This window comes from Panthera onca, chromosome D4 (assembly GCF_046562875.1).
Source record: "Panthera onca isolate mPanOnc1 chromosome D4, mPanOnc1 haplotype 2, whole genome shotgun sequence".
NCBI classification, from domain to species: Eukaryota; Metazoa; Chordata; class Mammalia; order Carnivora; family Felidae; genus Panthera; species Panthera onca.
The window spans coordinates 15,853,423-15,874,244 of NC_138351.1; the positions used below are offsets into that span (position 1 = coordinate 15,853,423).

Below are 20,822 nucleotides of genomic sequence, written 5' to 3' on the forward strand. Positions count from 1 at the left end.
TACTGAGAATGAACCTGGGATATTGTATAGTGGAGTCAGATCATGATTGGAGATTGAATATATGTAAATTTGACTACACTTGCTAGGAAGAGGAAGAGAGGGAGAAATTCCTTGAATAATAGGCGTCATTTTCCCCTGGCCATTTCATTTAATGTGTGTATGACCCAAGCGAAGGGAAAGGACAAATGTGAAATTTACTGTCTCCCTAGCTGGTCCCAGTACAAATTCACCACGCCTAACCCAATGCCAATATTTAAAGGCATAGACTTAATTAAGAATACACCATGGCTCCTAAGTGCAAAACAGTTAGTTTGCCTGGAGTTCAGCTGAGGAAATAGCAAACTATTCCAAATCACGAGGAAAGAGTGTCTGTGTTAGACTTATCTAGGTGTTGTACTTTAGGACAGTTTGAGAGACTTTCACGAGTAATTCTAGATTCTCATTAATGCCTTACATTTTGACGTTAGGGGCAAACCCTTTTATAAACTTCAGGTTCTGCGTACGGCATTACGGGACACCAAGGTGAGGGGTGAAAAGTTAAGAGTGGCTTTCACTCACAGTCGGCGTCGGCAAACACAATGCAGGGGCTCTTTCCACCAAGCTCCAGCGTCACCCTCTTCAGATTGCTTTTCCCGGCAGCTTCTTTGATCATTTTGCCAACCTGTAATGGAGCATTACAAAGGAGGAGGCTTAGTGTGCTCCCGTGAAGGTGGGTTTATTTGGCATTCGAAATTTAGACAATGTTTGTGCCATAGTTACGTTTCATTAGGGAGAGACATTAGTGGCATTTTTCGAGACTGGCACCTTCAGATACCAAAGGTTCCTCCAACCGAGCACACACGATGAATCCGAAAAACGCTCCTGAGAAAAGATCCACCGCTGACCTTGATGAACACCACTGGACAGGAGGTAGTTTTCATTTTAATCAGAACTTCCCCTTTCTACTGATGGACTTGAGATGTCACGGTCCAGCCAAAACTTACCTACTTTAATTTTATCCCTCTACTGCAATCCAGAGAACTCTGTCCGAACGGTCATATTCACTAACCCCCAAATCTCATCTCTGTTTCTCATCACGTGCTCCTTGTGACCTGGGTTGACTCCAGTCCTGCCCTTCCTTGGGGTCCAGCTGATATCTGAACACTTCTTTGAAGCCTGCTCTGTTGACTCTGGGTAGACATGACCTTTTCTTCCTCTTTTGCCCCATACAACGCTCATGAGGATTGCTTCAGTGTCTACCTCGGATTGTATTATTTGTGTCCATATCAATTTCCCAAACAGGTATCACCTCCTTGGTAGCAGTGATAAAATCCTATCATTGTGTATTTCTTGTTAACACTATCTGTCGCGGTGGGGGTTTGTTTAACTATGAACTGACTGACAGGTATCTCTCTCTCTCTCTCTCTTTTCCTCTCTCTGTCTCCCCCCTGCATTCTTCGCTTCCCCTCTCCCTCCACACCTTTGAACAGTAGAGCTAGAAAAAAGAAATTGGATCTGTGCTCTCTGCTGCTACTTCAGCTAGCTGGAATCCTACTGTTCTGGTTTCTTCTTTAATGCTTGCTGCCTCTCTTCAGAGAAAGACATTGTTTTCATTTTTTTTCTTTGTGGATCACATCCCATCAAGATTATTTTCTGTAGTTGTTTTATTTTTCCATCTCTAAAACCTGGCCTGCTTTACAACTATTTCCTCTTCATTAGTTTTATTGAAGTCCGAATGTACTTAAATGATCTTTGCTTTGCTTTTTTGAGAGATGATTCATTTTATCTTGCTTCTGGGTTTCTTTTCCTATTTGACACATCAGAGTTAAATAAAAAGTTTCTATCCCAATGGAACAAAAGATAAGTAGATGCTTGCTGAGTGTGTGTTTGATTTTTACGTGGTTACTGAGCCGAATGCTACTGTGCATTACAGAGTAAAGCATTAATTAATCTGTCAATGTTTTTATCTTATTTCAAGATGTTGTGCACAAACCCTTTAATATGGGTGAATAAAGAGAAACTAACATGCTTGCAGTGGGGAAATCCTGTCTGAAATTTTTCTTATATACCATTTTCTTTCTGTAATATACTTCTTATTCAATTTTCATTTAAGATGATTAAGAATTCTGTATTTCCTACATAATATGCTTTTCTTTTCCTCCTTTGAATTTAATTCTTTCTGCATCTTTTTTTTTTCTTAATTTTTTAACTTAGAAACATTTACTGGGGAAACTTGATTAAAGTAGGTAAGTTTTGCCTTGGGGAAGGGAATAAGATTGGAGATATTTTTCTTAAAGCCACATATGTCAGAAGAATGAGAATGAAGAATGGCTAGAAGTATGAGTAAGAGTCATCTGCTTAGGACAAGTTTAGATGGCAAACAAAAGGTTTGTTTGAGTTTTCTCAAAGGTCTAGCTAACGCTAAAAGAAGGAAACATCAATTTTGTCTTGTGATTTTGTTCCTTTACTTGGAAAAAAGTAAAGGTTTACCATTTTTCTTAAAAAAGCTCTGCAATGAGAAGGATAAGAACCTTCAAGACCATGGTCAACAATATGTGGCATGATAATGTGGCATTGCCATGTGGGGCAGAAACAGCAGATGCTCGTGAAAATAGCCGAGCTTATCTCACCGTGCACAGAGTATGTTGGATTCTGTTTTAAACGAATAGAATGAGGCATGAACATTCTTCTCTTACCAGAAGGATTTTTAGAAAGAGTGTCATTGCTATAAGGACCACGCAAGATGGAATCCCCTGTTTGCCTCTTTCACGGACCTTGGTGAGTTTCTTGCTATCTGCTAAACACAAACCTGAAGCTAAAAGAGAGCCCAGGAAGACCGAGTTTTCTGCGTGGCCTCTAAAATCATCTTGGTTACACTTGATTATTTAATGCTTATTCAGAAGTAGTTACTGTACTGGTTTCTGCAGATAACAATGCATAAAATAGTCTTTGAGGATGGTCAGCAAAGGAGAGAGATCCACGACCAAGCAAAGAGCACGAGCTATTATAATCATGTACCATGGTTAATGGGGACACAGGAGGGGAGGTTCAAATTCAGGATGGGGGCACCTGGGTGGCTCAGTCGGTTAAACATCCGACTCTTGATTTCAGCTTGGGTCATGAGCTCACAGTTTGTGGGATGGAGCCTCGTGTCAGGCTCTGCACTGACAGCGCAGAGCCTGCTTGGGATTCTCTCTCTCCCTCTCTCTCAGCCTCTCTCCGTCTCTCTCTCTCTCAATAACAAATAAATAAGCATTTTAAAAATTCAGCATGCCCCCGGAACTGCAGAGAGAGCCATAGAGGTAACATGTGGCAGCAGCCTTATCATAGCAGGTGTGGCCACTAGTGGGCACAACCCTGGAAGAAGGAAACGATACATCTGAGTCCTCTATAGGGTGCTCGCTAGTAGGGTGTTTACTACTCATTAGCTCTGTCAATTTTATTCTGTACACTAAGGTAGACATTATTACTCCCACTCACAAATTAGAAATGCAAGTTTAGCAATGATACTTAACTTTCGGAAGACACACTGCGTAAAGGGATAGAGTCAGAATTTGAGCCCAGATGTTGCCTAGGCTGTTAACCTCAAAGTTTTTCTATTTTTGGCAGGTAAAGTCCCCCAAAATGCTGCAGGGGCCTGGGGATGGGCCAAGACAAATAGGCAGTGGTTCCAGAGAGGGGGTCCGGCAACAGCCCAGATGAACTAGAGAATGAGTGGGCATGGGATCTAGAGGAGGAAATATGCATGGAGTCCTTTGGGGGAAGGTCTAGAATGCTCAGTTGAGGAGTTTGTACCTTCCTGCCCTTATCTCCTCTGCTATGATTCAGATCTGTGACTTTACCACTTTCTAACTTATTGCCATGTCTCATTTCCAATTATTTTGTCCCACCGAATGCAGGATTTGCTTTCCCTCACATCAACTAGGGGTTTGCAGAATGTAAACTTTTTCTATTCTATGTCTATGAAATGTAAGAAAAAGTACATAAGTATTTAATTTTTTAAAAAAATCAAGAAGACTAACTTTTGATTTTCCACCATTTAAAAAAAATTTTTAATGTTTTATTTATTTTTGAGAAAGAGAGAGACAGAGTGTGAGCAGGGCAGGGGCAGAGAGAAAGAATAGCTGAAGCAGGCTCCAGGCTCCGAGCTGTCAGCGCAGAGCCAGATGCGGGGCTCAAACCCATAGACCGCGAGACCATGACCTGAGTCGAAGTCAGACGCTTAACTGACTGAGCCCCCCCAGGCGCCCCTCCACCATTTTAATTCTCTATGTAGATGTTTCTTTATACTGGAGTGGCTAAGTAGGAGTATAAAATAATCCAATTAGCTTCTCCTCATTATCTAGAATGTTCTTCTTGCTTCTCAATCTCCAAGGGAGTTAAAAAAGTAACCCCTCTTCAAAATTCAGAGCAAGTCCTAACACCTACGTAGACATCACCATTCCTTATTTCTTCCTGTGAATGCCCTCAGAGCAGTCAACACATATCATAGTATCTTATCACGTCTTGCTGTGTATCTTATTTCTAACAGCCACTTTATAGGAAAGCATTCTCATTCTTCAAACTTTCTACTGAATACCAGTAAAAGGTTTGCACTGATCTTCTAACAATGTCACATAATCCAATAAGAGGACTCAGATTGTGTTTTACTTGGTACAGTATGATTTTACCACTGTCTTTTGCTTGCAATAGGAAATCATCTCAATAGGTGGGAATCTATTCTCCCAAACTCCACTTTCCAGGAAGCGCTCTCTCTCTCTCTCCTTCCTGCCTCTTCTTGCGGTGCCCATGGCTGAGACCCTGTTCTTTAGCCTTCCAGAAGGTCGCACTGGAGCCAAAAAGGCATAGAAGTTAGGCTAAACCAGCAGTAACATTCAGGAAGCTGAGTTGCTGGCTCCCTTTCAGAACGATCAAGAAACAGAGAACCCCAAATAAGGAGCTAAGGGTGATGTTCTGCAATTTAATTTTCGTAATCTACAGGGTAAAATTACATTCATTCATACAAATCACTGTGGCTCTATTTAGAATTTCTATCATAAACCATACTAATCACATGACAGGGTCCAATCGGCTATAGTTCTCATCAGGGAAAGGAATGAACATTCTAAAAGCAGTTCACTGTAGTCCGAGTTTGTCACAGGTATTCCGTTTCATCTCAACTACATCTGCTTATGTTCTATAAACACGTCTGAAGGCTTGAATAAGGAGCAAATCATTAAAAAGAACTTTTGTTTTAAAGAAACGTCGGCTTAAAAACAGTTACATAAAACACACACTTCTGACACCTGGAGACACAGACATTCCTCACTACTGGCCCCAGTAACTGATTACCTCTGTAGATCCTGTGAAGGCCACTTTGTCTATGTCCATGTGGGAAGAAATGGCCGCCCCTGCGGTAGGTCCATAACCAGGCACAATGTTCACTACTCCTGGAGGGAAACCTGCCTGAAGATACAAAGTAAAATATTTACAACAGAACTGAGAATCTCATTCTACGACAAAAAAGAGGAGTGTATGGGATCAAAGTTGCCTTTTTATGCCGAGCTTATGAGTTTCTCTACCAGGAAAGATTCGTTTATGTGGTTTTATTATTATTATTTCATTTCTCAGCCCACTTAAAATAACCTCAAGAGTTGCATTGCTGGGGAAGTATTTCTCCTCGGGGTAAGACCATGTTTGACTTTTATGGGTCATTGCCCCAGTGATGGCTGTCTCAAGTTTCCTAACGGTAACTCAGAAAGATAGTATGGGTAAAAGAGCTTGGTAAATTACTCACATAGAAGGAAAGCAATGCGTTTATTAACCTATCGGCAAATCTAAAAGGATCTTACATTTTTAGTTTCTAGCTATTGATTGTACAGGGCATACCAACTGGGTGGCAAAAGCCTACTGGCAATATTTAATCAGTAAAACATTAGATAAGAATTGTCATCCCGTGCATGATTAAGTGGCACAGACTGATTTCACTCCTGGTTAAAAAAATGATGAGGTAGAAAACAGTGTGTACCTGAGATGGGCACAGTCACATTTCATGTTGTAGGCACCAACATGCCCCATTTTGATATATCTTTGCCTTGTTTTTTAAAGTGAAGAATAGTTTTAAGATTTACACTCAGGTTTTTAAAATTTAAGTGTCTAGTAACTAAAGCTTGTTTTCTAAGTTCTGGAAAGACATGAAGGACAATTGGCAATAAATTGTTTGCAAGAAAAAAGATATGAACACAATCCAGACAGTGGATGGAAATAAATTTCACGTGCAAATTTTTTTTTTGCCCCTTGTTAAGCGAGAAGGCAAATGCAGAGGAAACTGGAATAGAAAACAGAATATAAACATGTCCCCTTGTGGGTAGATGTGTTCAAAAATTATGTGGCATGATATTACAAGTGAGCAGAGAGGCCTCCAACCTTCAAATGGACTAGTTTTTTTTTTTAATTTTAAATCGCAGAAACTCCAGGCCATCGGTACCGGTTATAAACGAATTTTCATTTCAACATTCGAAAGAAGGATACTTCAGTTTCAACATGAAGTCACATTCATGAGAGTTAGGCCAAAGAAACAAACAAGGGGCGCGGTCTCCCAAAAATGAATAAACATTAAAAAATTTTTAAAAAGAAACAAACAAAAGTGATCATAAGGTGACTGTTTGACATGAAGCCTTTGAATCTGGCATCTTACCTCCATTTGGGCAGAGGTTCATTTGGGCTGATTGCAAAAAATCTCAACTGGCAGCCATATTAAATTTGTCTTCATCACTGGCCGGGAGCCATTGGGAGGTAGTTTAGGGGAGCACGAAGTGAGGTCTTCTTATTGTAAGTGAAGCCTCCCGAGTTCTTGTGCATATTTTGATGGGGGAAACTCACCTCTTGTATTAAAGATGCCACGTGAAGAGCAGTGAGAGGAGTTTGCTCTGCAGGTTTGACAACCACTGTATTTCCGCAGCTAAGGGCAGGCCCTATCTTCCAAATGAGCATGACCAACGGGAAATTCCACTAGAAAGCAATATATAACAATAGATTCTTTGTATCACTGAAAGCTACCTTTGCCAATCTAACTTCTACATTATCCACTACCCATCGATGTGAAATAATAATTGTGGTAGTTTTGTGTGGTCAACTGGTGTATTCGAATTCAGTTAATTGCTAAAAGCAAACTCATAAATGCTAAAAAGCTCCAAATAAGCTAGATGTGGGACGGGAGTGGAAGAGAGCCATACAATTTTATCAAGGGCTGTTATTATGAGTTCTTCATCTACTGGAGGGGAAAAAAAAATCACTGCATGGTTTAAAAATCAAACCTTGCTATTAAACACACTAGAAGTTATCTGTACGTGTTTGAAAAGTGTGATTATTCCTCCCTCCTTATAGATCATTTATTGTAACTACACACCCAATAGTAAGACTTAACAGTGACCTGAAACTAATATAACACTGTATGTCAGCTATACTTCAATAATAAAAATTATATGTATGTGAGTGTGTGTGGGGGTATGGGGGTATGTGGGTATGTGTTTATTTCTAAGGCAAATATCTCACTAAAGACATTAAAGTTTAGCGTCTGGTGGCTAAGAACTTGGATCAAATCTCAGCTCAGTCACTGACTAGCCCAGTGAACTCAGACAAGTTACATGCTCTCCTTGGATGATTTCTTCATCTGTAAGTACTGATAAAAATCCTCTCTACTTTGGAAGGTCATCCTGAGGATTCTTCAAGAAAGTAGGCCAAAGACTTAACAGACTGACCGATTCATCATAGTCATGCAATAAATATTAGCCATTATTAGTGCCCAGGGTTTTGTAGTTTTTATTAATTTTATTGAGATTTGTGAAGTAATGAGCAATTTCATTCAAAAAATTGTATGTATGCATTTCAGTCTCATTGGAGCAGAAGATAATTCATTGTGACTTCCTCATTTAAAAACTTCACGGGTGGCTGTGTGGTTCCATCAGTTAAGCAACCAACCCCTGATTTCAGCTCAGGTCATGATCTCATGATTCAGAGATGGAGACTCGTATTGGGCTCTTTGCTGACAACCTGGAACCAGCTTGGGATTCTCTCTCTCCCTCTCTCTCTGCTCATTCCCTACTCGCACCTGCTCTCTTTCTCTCTCTCAAAATAAATAAACATTTTTAAAAAATAATCAAAAACTTCAGAATACTCTGCCAACTTTTTATTTGGCCTCTTTGAATATGTTGGCGAAATCAGTTAGGTAGCCTCCTCTTTTGGGGGTTTAAAAGAAAATCTTCATGATTCTGCTTAAAAATACTACTAAAGGTAGGATACATTTCATACAGTGGTCCAACAGTTCCTTCCATTTTAATTGAAAACAGGCATTTAGGACATGAACACCGGTTGCTACTATTCTCCATGATAAGTCTCAATGAGGAGATAAAAAGTGAAGAATAGAAGCAGAGAAGTTGGTGATGACCACTTTGGTTACATGTGAAACACGGGTCTTAAAAAGAGTATATAACACAGCATTTTAAAAACAAGCCATACAGTAAATGTCAATGTCAATGCTGAAACACACTCAAGTACTGAAACACTCAAGAGATACACCACAATATAGACACGATTCTGGACTAACTCATTTGTACCTAAAGAGTTCAGTCACAGGGAGACCTAAGCTCATCAGTTACTACATTTGGTCCACATTTAGCAAATCTCTGAGAACGTATTTATGTTGGATAAAGCTTCTTTACCAAATGAAACAGAATTCTATTTTTTCTTTTTTAAAATGGAAAATGATATAGAAAACCAACTTACAGGAATGATTTGGCCACATACACCAATAGGCTCATGTCTTGTATAAGTAAAAAAGTTTCCATCTGGAAAATAAAATAATCATTTATGGACAAGTATATTTGACATACATGGGATGGTGGTTTGGGTTGATACTTACAGAAAGGTGTACACAATAACTAAAAACAAAAACAAGGGTGCCTGGGTGGCTCAGTCAGTTAAGCATCTGACTTCAGCTCAGGTCATGATCTCATGGCTCATGAGTTCGAGCCCCACGTCTGGCTCTGTGCTGACAATTCAGAGCCTGGAGCCTGCTTTGGATTCTGTGTCTCCTTCTCTCTCTGCCTCTCCCCAACTCACACTCTATCTCTATCTCTCTCCAAATAAACAAACATTGAAAAAAATAATAATAAAAACAAAACCAAAAATTTAGGAAACCATGAAAACATATCTGCAACCACTTACAAAATGAAAAATTGTGTTCTGAAATACTAATTTGAAATGAGAGGAACCATAAAACTGATATAGGTCAAGGAAAAGATGTGAAACCAGAAAATATCTGAAAGATATTTAGTTCTATCTCTCACCCATGTAGAAGGGCTATTTATTCTAAATTATCCTCATTCTCAAAGTTTACTTTCTTTCTTAAGAAAAAAGGTAAAAGGGGGGCACCTAGGTGCCCCTGTCAGTTGAGCATCAGACTCTTGGTTTCAGCTCAGGTCATGATCATGGTTTGTGAGTTCCAGCCCCGTGCTGGGCTCTGTGCAGACAGTGCAGAGCCTCCTTGGGATTCTCTGTTTCTCTCCCTCTTTCTCTGCCCCAACCCCACTCATGCACGTGCACACGCACATGTGCTCTCTCTCTCTCTTTTTCTCTTTCTCAAAATAGATAAATAAACTTAAAAAAAAAGAAAAAGAAAAAAGGTAAAAGGTGTATGACTAAGAAAATACCTGTTAGAGTGCTATTTCTGACAGTTCTAACTTCTATCAGTAATGGCAGAATTTTTTTGAAGTAAAACTAATAAAATTAGAAGAGAGTAGAATTAAAAAAAAATATATCTCCCTACAAGCCTATTGCTGATTCTAAAGGCTTTTTTTTCCTACCAAAAAATAAAAGCAGACTCTATTAATCCATGAAAAAAAATGCCAGAAGTAAAAGACATTGCTAAAAAAAGTGTCAGAAGTAAAAGACATTGCTTTGCAATCTGGATTTCATTGATTGATATACCTCAAAGTTTGATGTGGTCATTCTGAGGTTACATGGCACATTTTGTTCTGTTCTATTCTAGTTCTCACAAAAACTTCCTGGCTATCATAGCAAGAAAGCTCCTTATCAAGTCTATTTGTACTTAAAATGGTTTCTCCCTCGTCAAAGGGTAAAGCAAGAATTTCTAACATAGCCACATTTCTTGTTTTTTACCATGGTCTCACTCCCCTCCCCCCCCCCCTTTTAATTCCTGGCTATCACTTTTAACCTGCTGGAGGCTGTCATGAGATTGAAAATACCCAGGAGGGCCAGCCCAGGGGGTGTTGTACTTCTACAGCCAGTAAGTGCATTTATAGGAATTAAATTCTACCCATCATGTTTTCCAAACTGATGCTTCTTTATATTCATATCTCATTATGTGCATGCTCTACTGAAATAATAAAACACATACATACACATCTACTCACACAAATTCTTAAATTGGGCTGTAAACACAGTCTCATCTTACTTTGAAGCTACTTGAAATAAATCAATGTGAATTGGTTTGTTTAATTAATCTGCTGTAACTACTGAGTTAGACCAGGCACAGATGACCATAACTGACTCACTCTGGAACATGCAAAGACACTTAAATAATTACATTATAGGAGGGGTATAAATGCCACTACTGGAATACACAATAAATAATTTGAGGCCAGCTTTGAACAGTTTGTGCCATGAGAGAGACAATTGCCCTAATTCAGTGATTGTGGGCACAAGACTGGTCTTGCTTTAAAATTGTCTAACACATCTGTAGTGGTACTTTGTGTGTGACTATGCAGAAACAATGTTAAAAAGCTATGTGATAAATCTTAGCAGAAGTTCAGAGCTGCATCGTCTCAAAGTCAAGGTGAAAATAAGACTGCCTTTTTGGGTGACATCTTTAAAAAGGAGGGTTTGGAATAATTCAGCTCTACAGTTATCTTCTCGCACCTACCCCCCATCCCTGGTGGTTTCTCAAAGCTCCTTACCGATGGGTATCGTGCGACCCTGGATCTTGTCAGCCCACCCTGCACAGTAGCGTAATGTCGTTATGCAGCCCCCTAAATCCATCTGATATGCGTTGGAGAATAGTTTTCCACCATTCATTGACTCCATTGTCTGAAAAAGAAATCAAACCTCAAACATAAACTTCCACAAACATTTTAGATTAAAAAATACAGCGTTATTATTTTGAATGATCATGTGTTAGAGAATTTTGGAAATAGAAATCCTGTAAGCCATCTTATATCACCTTCCCTTTCTAACAAAGGGGGTAAAACAAAAAAGAGCTAAAATGACTTACTTAGACTTGCTTAAGGTCACATACCAAGATCCAGATAGAAAGGGCAGTGAGATTCTGGTTACTAACCCCTACCTAGTGTTCCTTCCTTCTATCTCATTCTGACTGTCCTCCAGCTGACCAGCTTTCTAGGAATCGGTTCCAATTTGATAGACACGCAGTTGGTGAGAGTGAGTGCAACTATGTGCACTGTTGGATCAGAGCCCCAACAAAATTTCACTTAGTGCATAAATACAACTGTGGGACAGTTAAGTGTCGGGGACTATTAATAGTGCCTCAATGATTGGGGCGCCTGGGTGGCTCAGTCAGTTGAGTGTCCGACTTCGGCTCGGGTCATGATCTCGCCATTTCTGGGTTCGAGTCCTGAGTCGGGCTCTTGTTGACAGCTTGGAGCCTGGAGCCTGCTTCAGATTCTGTGTCTCCCTCTCTCTCTCTCTGCCCCTCCCCTACTCTCTCTCTCTCTCTCTCTCTCAAAAATAAAAAAAAAAAAAACATTAAAAAAATTAAAAACAATAGTGCCTCAATGATTTTTAATTTTTGCATGCCATTTGGATATAATCAATCAAGTTACACAAACTTCAGTGACCCCTGCATCTTTTAGTTCATGAGTTTTCTTCAGCAGAAGTTTTAATTGTGAAACTCCCAGTTTTGCCACTATTATCATAATTCTTGTTTGAGTGGTCAGGCTGTAAAGCGCAACATTTTCTGGTCTAGTGCTCTAACCGTCTATTGGTATCAGATGACCTGTCTTCCTTTCCTCCTTTCCTTAAGCAGGAACTCTTAAGAGCTCTTTGGGACCTCATGTCCTGCCAGGGCAGGAATGTCCAGGTGACAAACTGTTAAAACAGCTCCTCATTTATCAGACAATCTTCTGTCTCTGCATTATGTTGTGAGCCACCTCAAAACTTAGATCAAACGTGATTTTCGTGTCCTGATTTTCTTTCCCCCTTAGGATCTTATCAGACAGAGGGAGCAAGCCCTCTACACTCCACAGAACAGCTAAATAAGAAAAGTCAAGTTTTGGCAAATTCTGCTTTCTTCCTCCAGGACATTTTGGTTAATGTAATATTATTGTGTGTAACTCCTAAGTCCACACTTTTGCATACTTTGAATTACGCTGAACCTTTAAATAATAAATAGTTCTTTGATTAACTATAATTGCTCCTGTTGATTTAAAAATAAGTATAGAGGCTTCTTTGTTACTGCCAGTAAGAGATTCTAAAGGTAATAAAAATTTGCTCTGAAACTTGATCTTGGTTGGTATTGGTTTAGGTTCAATTGGCTTCACTATAAAACCTAACTAAGAAGAAAATAAGGAAACACCCCGCCCATTTTACTTACTGACTCATCTAACTGCCAAAATGTTTTTTTTTATCAGTATACATTAAAATATAATTATCATAAGCCATGCACGGTTGGATTTCTTTCCTTATTCTTCACCTTTTTCAACTGTAAAGAGAATATCATTTAATCGAGATCATTGTGGATGCATACATTTCAGGAGGGGAAAAAGCAGCCATTTATTTATTAAGTGTCTTGGTGGGCTAGATTAAAGAGAAATAGGTTTATTTTAGAGAAATATTCTGGGCACCTTTGACAAATTGTATGAGATTTTCCATAAAAAGAGTCCCGTGTTCAAGTAAGTTGGAGAAACCCAGCGTACTATTCTAGGCTATTAACTGCATGTGACCTCGTTGAAGGCTCTAAGGAATTCTAGAATAGAGAAAAGAAATTTGTGTAAGTTGGTTTAACTTGGATTGCCAAGGTTTAGACTGTAGAATCTACACAAGTAGAAATTAACATCGTCTGGAACTAGAGTGCAGATTACCACTCGAGAATAAGCTCACTGATAAGATTTTCTGTAGTGGAGCTGGTCGAGGTCTTTTCGTTTTGTTTGTAGTGAGCATGTAGTGATGACTAAAACATAACCGACGTGCCAATCCAAACAACGAGTACTTTCTAGAGATCTCGCTACCTGCCCAGTTTGATTAATACTCACTGCCAGGAGAAGACGATCTCTTTCAATTAAGTCAGCCAACTTGTATATTAGCCGCCCTCTCTCTGAAGCATTCATGGTGCGCCATGGAGAGCCGATCTGAAAAGCCTGTCTTGCGGCCTTCACTGCTTTGTCAATATCCTCCTGTAAGCCAAAGGGAATTCAATTCAGTAGCCTAAACGCGTTAGCGAATCCAATGGCAGGAACCCTATAGAACAGACTAAAGGTCCTCATAAGTAGATGCTGTGTCCTCATTAGCCCAATGTCTAGCACATTGTACAAACTGAAGTATCGTATACTGGAATTATATACCTGCTGCCTAATCTTTGGAATGATGAATTCCACACACAGAACTCAGGCTTGATTTCCTAGAATAGAAATATTATAGTATTTAAGTATTGCTATCACTGAAAGGCTTCCCATACAAATATCAAATCATGTTCTAATTACTTTACACACATTAACTTATTTGATTCTTTTCTTAAGTGTTTATTTATTTCTGAGAGAGAGAGAGAGAGAAAGCACAAGCAGAGGAGGGGCAGAGGGAGAAGGGGACAGAGGATCTGAAGTGGGCTCCTCACTAATGGCACAAGAGCCTCAACGCTGGGCTCAAACTCCCAAATCGTGAGACTATGACCTGAGCCGAAGTGGGATACTTAACGGACTGAGCCCCCTAGGTGCCCCAATTCATTTGATTCTTAAGAATTTTGTGAGACAAATACGTTCCCCATTTTACCGATGAAGAAAGTGAAGCAAAGAGAGAGAGGAAGTTTGCCCAAGGTCAGTGGCAGGAAGTGGCAGAAGGGAATTTTAAACGGAGCGCCTCTGACTGTAGAGACTGCTCTTCACCACTACGTGATACTGCTTTGGTGACTGTGTTACCAAGAGTTCCAGGGAAAGCTCAAGATCGACTAAAATGGTGTGTATCTTCTTGGATGGCCGGTGACCCTAAAGCCTATACACTTTCATCTGGAACCTACTGCAGGTGTATAGGAACTGGGTTTTGCTGTTGAAGGGTAAAAATCATAATCGTGTGTTCATTCCTCTTGTGTAGAGAGAATAAAGCATAGCAGAGTGAAACTGGTATAGAGAAGGAGCTGTCTACATCTGGTTTCAGCTCAGGTCATGATCTCATGATTCGTGAGTTCGAGCCCTGCGTCGGGCTCTGTGCTGGCGGCTTGGAGCCTGCTTGGGATTCTTTCTGTCTCTCCCCCTTCCCCTCTCCCCTGCTTGCGCTCTCTCTCTCTCTAAAAATACATAAATTTTTTTTCGAAATTAAAAGAAGTGTAATCTGGTGTGATGCAGTGATAATATTCACCGAGCACAAGTAAACATGCTTTCACTATAATACATCACACACTTGTTTATCTCACTGCCTAACCTTTGAGGTTAAATATGTATATAGTCATATTTTGGGTATTCAGCTAATCACATTGATTGTTTATATTTGGACGTTGTTTTAGGCCATGGGTTCTAACCTTTTCCAAGTTATTTTCAGACAGCAGTGTTTGGAAAAAAAAAACCACACAAGAGTCTGAAATTGCCAGCAGGATCTGTGGATACCACAGCTTATAAAATATATGTTGGCCTCTCGAAGGGATATGGGAAAAAAATGACTTCAAGACAATTAACTCTGTCACATGGAAAATACATTCCTGAAATAAAGACCTTTTTGAGGTTGTGTCCTTTGGGTTATAATCCTCCTTTTCTCCTATCTTCTATTTTATCTTGCAGGCATAGAAATAGAGTAATGGTGGTTAATACATAGATTTGGAAGAAAACAACTCAAGTTTGAATTCTGTTTCCTCATCTATTATCTCTGTGAGTTTTGGGATATCCATCCTTCCTTCCATCCATCCATCCTTCCACCCATCCAAAAATATGTCAAACACTATTCTGTAAGTCTCGGCATCAGGTTGCTAATGATAAAATAGCGAAGATGGGAGACTGTCCTTTTGAAAATTAAATAAGGTAACACTGGAAACACATTTTCTATGTGACAGACATTACATTGAGTGTTCACTAAGTGGTAACACGTGCTATCATATTTGCGGCAAAACAACCTTAAAACAACTCTCAGTTCTAGTATATTTTAATTTTTTCCTTTCAGTTTTCACTACCCTGTATCATTTTAGGGCTTTATTATCTCATACTGCTGCTAATCTTCCCATGTCCATTATCTTCTCTCACCAAACTGTCTTTTCTACTGCTATCAGGCTAATCTTCCTCAAACAATTTTACGTGATCCCTTTCCCTTTCAAATATTTGCAACGTCTCCCCTTGCCCTACGGTCCTAAGGCCCGACTCCTCTTCCTGATTTTCAAGACCCAACGTTATGGGGCACCACCTCACCTCACCTACCCAAACTTGTGTTTACATTTTTTTCTCCTCTCTCTAGCCCAACTGCTTCTCATCTTTGCTCCTGCCATTCTCCTTCCCTAGAATGTTCTACCAGCACACTCCTTTACTTTGAAAATTCTACATGTTTTTTAAGACCCAGCTCAGGGGCAGCTGGGTGTCTCAGTCGGTTGAGCTTCTGACCCAACTTCGGCTCAGGTCATGATTTCACGGTTCATGAGTTTGAGGCTCACATCGGGCTCTGTGCTGACAGCTCAGAGCCTGGAGCCTGCTTCCGATTCTGGGTCTTCCTCTCTCTCTCTGCCCTTCCCCCACTCACACTCTGTTTCTCTCTTTCTCAAAAATAAACATTAAAAAAAAAAAGACCCAGCTCAAAGACCAGAATCTACCTAAGCTCTTGCCAGGCTAATCCAGCTTGATAATAGCTACTAGTTAAGGGTTTACCAAGCTCTACGCACTAAGTGACACCCTCCATAACTGCACAGTTTCTACCACGGTTAAGCACCACGCACCTTGCTTTATAGGACATGAAATGCAGCAGGAAACCTAGCAACCAAAATTAGATCTCACATCTGGCTCCAAAATCCAATTTCATAGCTTTGCAAGAATATCCTGATAGTGATCTTTGCAATGAATATTTATTGCTATCTGTATTAAAAGCTGTGCTATTCCTTCCTATTCTGGGCCTACAATAGGCAGTTAATAAATATTTAATAATTTAATGACCTATCTTTTAAACTCTTCATATTACATTGATTTTATAGAAGAGTGCTCCTGATATAAATAATTTGCTTATATTGACATTCACATCGTAAATCATACTTTAATCAATGCCATTATGTAACAGAGCCTTTACATTAACCGTATTAGGCATGAAGCTTGTTGTTACAAACGTAATAAAAGTTTTACGACTAGTATCTCTTGGCTTTTTATTCCGGGACTATAGCATCTGCAAGGACATTAGCTTTTTAATCAACCAGTAAACAATTTGGCACATTCAGATTTGCCACCATCAACAACGCTTTTGCCTTAGAGTGTTTAAAATGTTCCTTTTTTTGAAGTAAGGGACTAAAGCTGAATGTATGAAAGCGGATCGAATGAAGATAAAATATGAAAGTCCTCTTAAACATGGTTAAGGAAAGACAAACTTTTCTATCACTCCCAGGATGTGCATTTCCATATTAAATCCATTCCAATTTGGAGAAAATAGTTCTCAGACCAGTTTTACTTTTACACTTGTCATAAGCACTTACTTTAATGGACATTTACTTTTATCCCCACCAATTATTTGTTAGGTCATGCTTAGTATTAAAAGCAGTTTTCAGGATTAGTCAATATAGCCTAAAAGAGCCAGTGAAGTGAAAAGAAAACAGTTCCCACCCACATCAGTGCTTTGCTTTGTAACTTCCATTTGTTCTTGCCTCTCCTCCTTTCTTTATAACACCATTGAAAGGCGGTATATAGCCCATTGTTAGCTCCATTCTGCTCATAAATTAAATCCCCAAAACCTCTTGGCTCATTATCTAAAGAGTCAGTTCCAGAATATTAGGTTTACAGTGACTGTGTAATTTACTAGATTTGTACCTTTCACTAAGCAACGTTAGAAGTTAATACACATTTGTCGGCAAAACTGTGAGACCAGCAATAATTACTTAGAAAGAAACGTTAGTAGATTACCCCTGAAAGAGAACACGATGACAAGAGTGCTAAATATTAAGCAAACTGTTGCTTACCCTGAACAGTTTATATCATAAACAACTGAACTCAAATGATCAAGTATCCAGCAACTCGATTAGCATTGTGACCTGATTTGAAGCTTTGCTGGATGTTAATGAGTGTCCCTGATCTACATTTGCACAGACAATGCTGCTCTGCTATGAGCAGGAGTAAAATTGCCAAAAAGCACACAGCAAACAAATGACCAACGTTTCTAAAGCTTCAGGTTTGAACATCAGCTCTCCCTCACTACGGTTTAGGAAGAAGGTAAATGCCACCACGATGCCAAGAAAAGTCCTCAGACTGCCTGAGGAGATTCAGCTGGAACTCCTGGCACAGATTTGTTTCAATGATGAAACTAAAGTTGGAAGCCCGTGGCAAAGAGAGATGTCCAAGGCACCAGAGCCAAAGCATCCGGAATACTTGTTCTGTTGTTAATTGCAAACTGCAACCAGTTCTGCGGTCTTACTCCTGAGTAGCATTTATGCCTCTGGAGAGAAAGAGGAGGCAGCTGTCAGGGGGCTCAAATGTACCTTACCTTGCCCTTTATTGTTTTCCCCACCACCCCAGAGTCTCCAGAGCTACTCAAGCAACAAGAAGGACACTTGATGTAATATGGTGCTTTAATGCAGTGCTGCGTAGATCTCTGGAAGTCTCTGATAAAACGTCATTCCTCTTTGCTGAATGTGAAGAACACATTTTCCTCTTATTTCTAGGAATAGCCCAAAGAACACAGACTTCCAGGTCTCCTGGAGCATGTGACCAGGGACCATCAGTATATCTCTGCTCAAGTTTGGTCTTGTCACATTTCATAGAGGTGCAGGGTGATGATCACAGTGCAGGTTCCAACTCTACACATTTTACTTATTAAGTCCATGCCCTCCATTAAATGCTAACAGAGGGGATACAACTTATTAATACCTAGTTCAGTGGTTCTCCAAGCATTTTCCTCCACCTCCACCCCAACCAACTGGCAACATCAGAGTCACCTGAGAATCTGTCAGAAATGCAAATTCTCAGGCCCCACCCTAGAATTATGGAAACAAACTCTAGGGGTGGGTGGGGCCCAGCCATCTGTGTTTCAACAAGCCTTCCAGGGAATTCTGTTGCACGCAAAATTGTGAGAGCCACTGCCTTAGTCAACAGTTAATTTAGTACTAGATTTTTAAGATGAGGTGTGTGGAGTATATGGAAGCTCAGAGCTTGACGGAGGAGATTAGCTCATTCATCCGTTACCTGGAGAGTGTTAGACCCCGAAAATATAAAGGTGAGATGCAGTGTTGGTCTCTACAAGAAGCATGCCGTCTCAGACAAATTAACCCAAACCTATACAACACAAGGGTGATAATATAGGTGCGTATAATGTCCTCTAATGACACAGGAAGAGGGCAATGCTACCTGGGAAGTTTGGGGTGTTTTAAAGAAGTGTAAAACCCTATAAAGACTGAGGTTTTTGGGGGTGCCTGGGTGGCTCAGTCAGTTAAGCGTCCGACGTCCGCTCAGGTCATGATCTCAGAGTTCGTGGGTTCGAGCCCCATGTCGGGCTCTGTTCTAACAGCTCAGAGCCTGGAGCCTGCTTCCGATTCTGTGTCTCCCTCTTTCTCTGCCCCTCCCCCATCGCACTCTGTCTCTCTCTTTCTCAAGCAAAAAAAAAAGACATTAAAATTTTTTTAAAAAAAGACTGAGGCTTTTTTATGTGCCTGGCACTGTTAAAACATTTTACATCTTTTCTTATTTAACCTCCCCCAAGTTTTCCCTATCTCTTCATTTTACCCAAAAAGCAACAGAAACTCAAAGAGGGTAAATAAAGTATGGAGCAGCTGTGGTCTCGCTGCAGATAATGATCTGAACTGGGTTCCAAGGGCTGCACCGTGACCTTGGCAGTCATGGAGGCTGATTCTGGGCGTGGTGAAGGTGGGACTCCTACGTTTTGGGGGAGGCCTGAGAAAAAGCCAAAACCAAAGAGAGTTGTGGTTTGTTTGTTTGTTTGTTTGTTTCCCCAGAGCTGATAAGAAGCCCGTGAAGAATTTATGTACGGATAAACTCTTGTGTATACACAAAGTGAAATCTGAAAGCAGGTGACATTTGTCTCCCTTCTATTAGGCTTCTACTTCTCAAGCTGTCGACCCTTCTGGCTAAACTCTGCATTCTTGCCCCTTGAGGCACGGATCTTATGTCTTCTGATAATACTGCCACCTGAATCCAGGCGCTTCTCTAAACCCAAACGAGCCTCTCAGGTCTATGGCTATCTTAAAATAGATCTGCAAGGCTTAATCTCACCTCGGTGATCTCACCAAGTGGGTAGAAGGTAATGAAAGAGTGGGAGCTGGGTAGGAACATGGCACTGACCCAGCGAACCGAACATTGTGCCACAAAAGGTATGCACTTTGGATTGTTATCCTGACTTCATCTTTCAGTGGTCTTTTTACATAGTGAAATAATTTACCTTTTGATACCTTACGAGACAGAGATTTAAAGCTTGATAACATTTGGACTACTAAAGACTGAGAAACAGGGGCGCCTGGGTGGCTCATTCAGTTGAGCATCTGACCCTTAATTTCAGATCAGGTCATGATACCAGGGTCTTGGGATAGAGCCCCGTAACAGTCTGCATGCTGAGTGCAAAGCCTTTTTGGGATTCTCTCTCCCTTTCTCTGCCTCTCCTCCGCTCACACTCTTTCTCTCTTTCTATAAAATTAAATTAAATTAAATTATTAAATTAAAATTTAAAAAAAAGACTGAGAAACACATATACATTTTAAGGTATATATTCATATAAAAATTTTGAAGGCTTTTACTCTCCTCATGCCCAGGCTATTTAATATTACCCTATCTTACTTTTATAATAATCACAAAGTAAGGTTGCCCTGCCAGTCTCAAGCTCTGGGGTCAGAAGGACAGCCTTTGAATACTGATTTTGTTATTTATTAGCAACATCACCTAAAGTAAATTAGCCAGCTTGTCTGTTCTGCTATTTCATTATCATTTGTGAAAGTGGTCGCAAATGATAGGTTTCCCACTGGGATGCTTGAAGATTAAATTAATATTTAGAATTTTTTTAAAAAAATGATAAAAATTGGATTTTGTTGTTATTAGCGTGATTAGATAGAGAGCAACAATACCTTTAATGGTTCAGTTTTAGTGATTTAAAAGTTCAATTTTTAAAGGTACTAATCAATGTTCTTTCAATGATTTTTAATCAACTAACTTGGCAATATACCATTTCAAACGTCCTACATTGTTTCCTTAGTTTCATTTTGCAACTTAAAAAAGAACAATTTTAAATCTTTATTTTTTTAAGTTTATTTGTATTTATTTTGAGAGAGAGATAGAGAGCAAGTGAGGGAGGGGCAGAGAGAGAAGGAGACAGAATCCCAAACAAGCTTCGTGTTGTCAGCGCAGAGCCCGATGCAGGGCTTAAACCCACAAACCATGAGGTCGTGACCTCAGCCGAAATCAAGAGTCGGACGCTTAACCGACTGAGGCACCCAGGCGCTCCAAAAAAAG

General features: G+C 39.9%; 1 protein-coding gene across 1 annotated transcript in view; it reads right to left on the reverse strand.

The window, feature by feature from the left end:
- The window catches only part of ALDH1A1 (aldehyde dehydrogenase 1 family member A1), a 59,096-nt gene that overhangs the window by 23,846 nt on the left and 14,428 nt on the right, over positions 1-20,822 (reverse strand). The window contains exons 3-8 of the mRNA XM_060610060.3: positions 13,245-13,385; positions 10,935-11,064; positions 8,743-8,804; positions 6,841-6,969; positions 5,311-5,424; positions 559-661 (exon numbers count right to left, since the gene is read on the reverse strand). Of these exons, the coding sequence (XP_060466043.1) occupies positions 559-661; positions 5,311-5,424; positions 6,841-6,969; positions 8,743-8,804; positions 10,935-11,064; positions 13,245-13,385 (679 nt within the window). The remainder of the gene's footprint in view (positions 1-558; positions 662-5,310; positions 5,425-6,840; positions 6,970-8,742; positions 8,805-10,934; positions 11,065-13,244; positions 13,386-20,822) is intronic.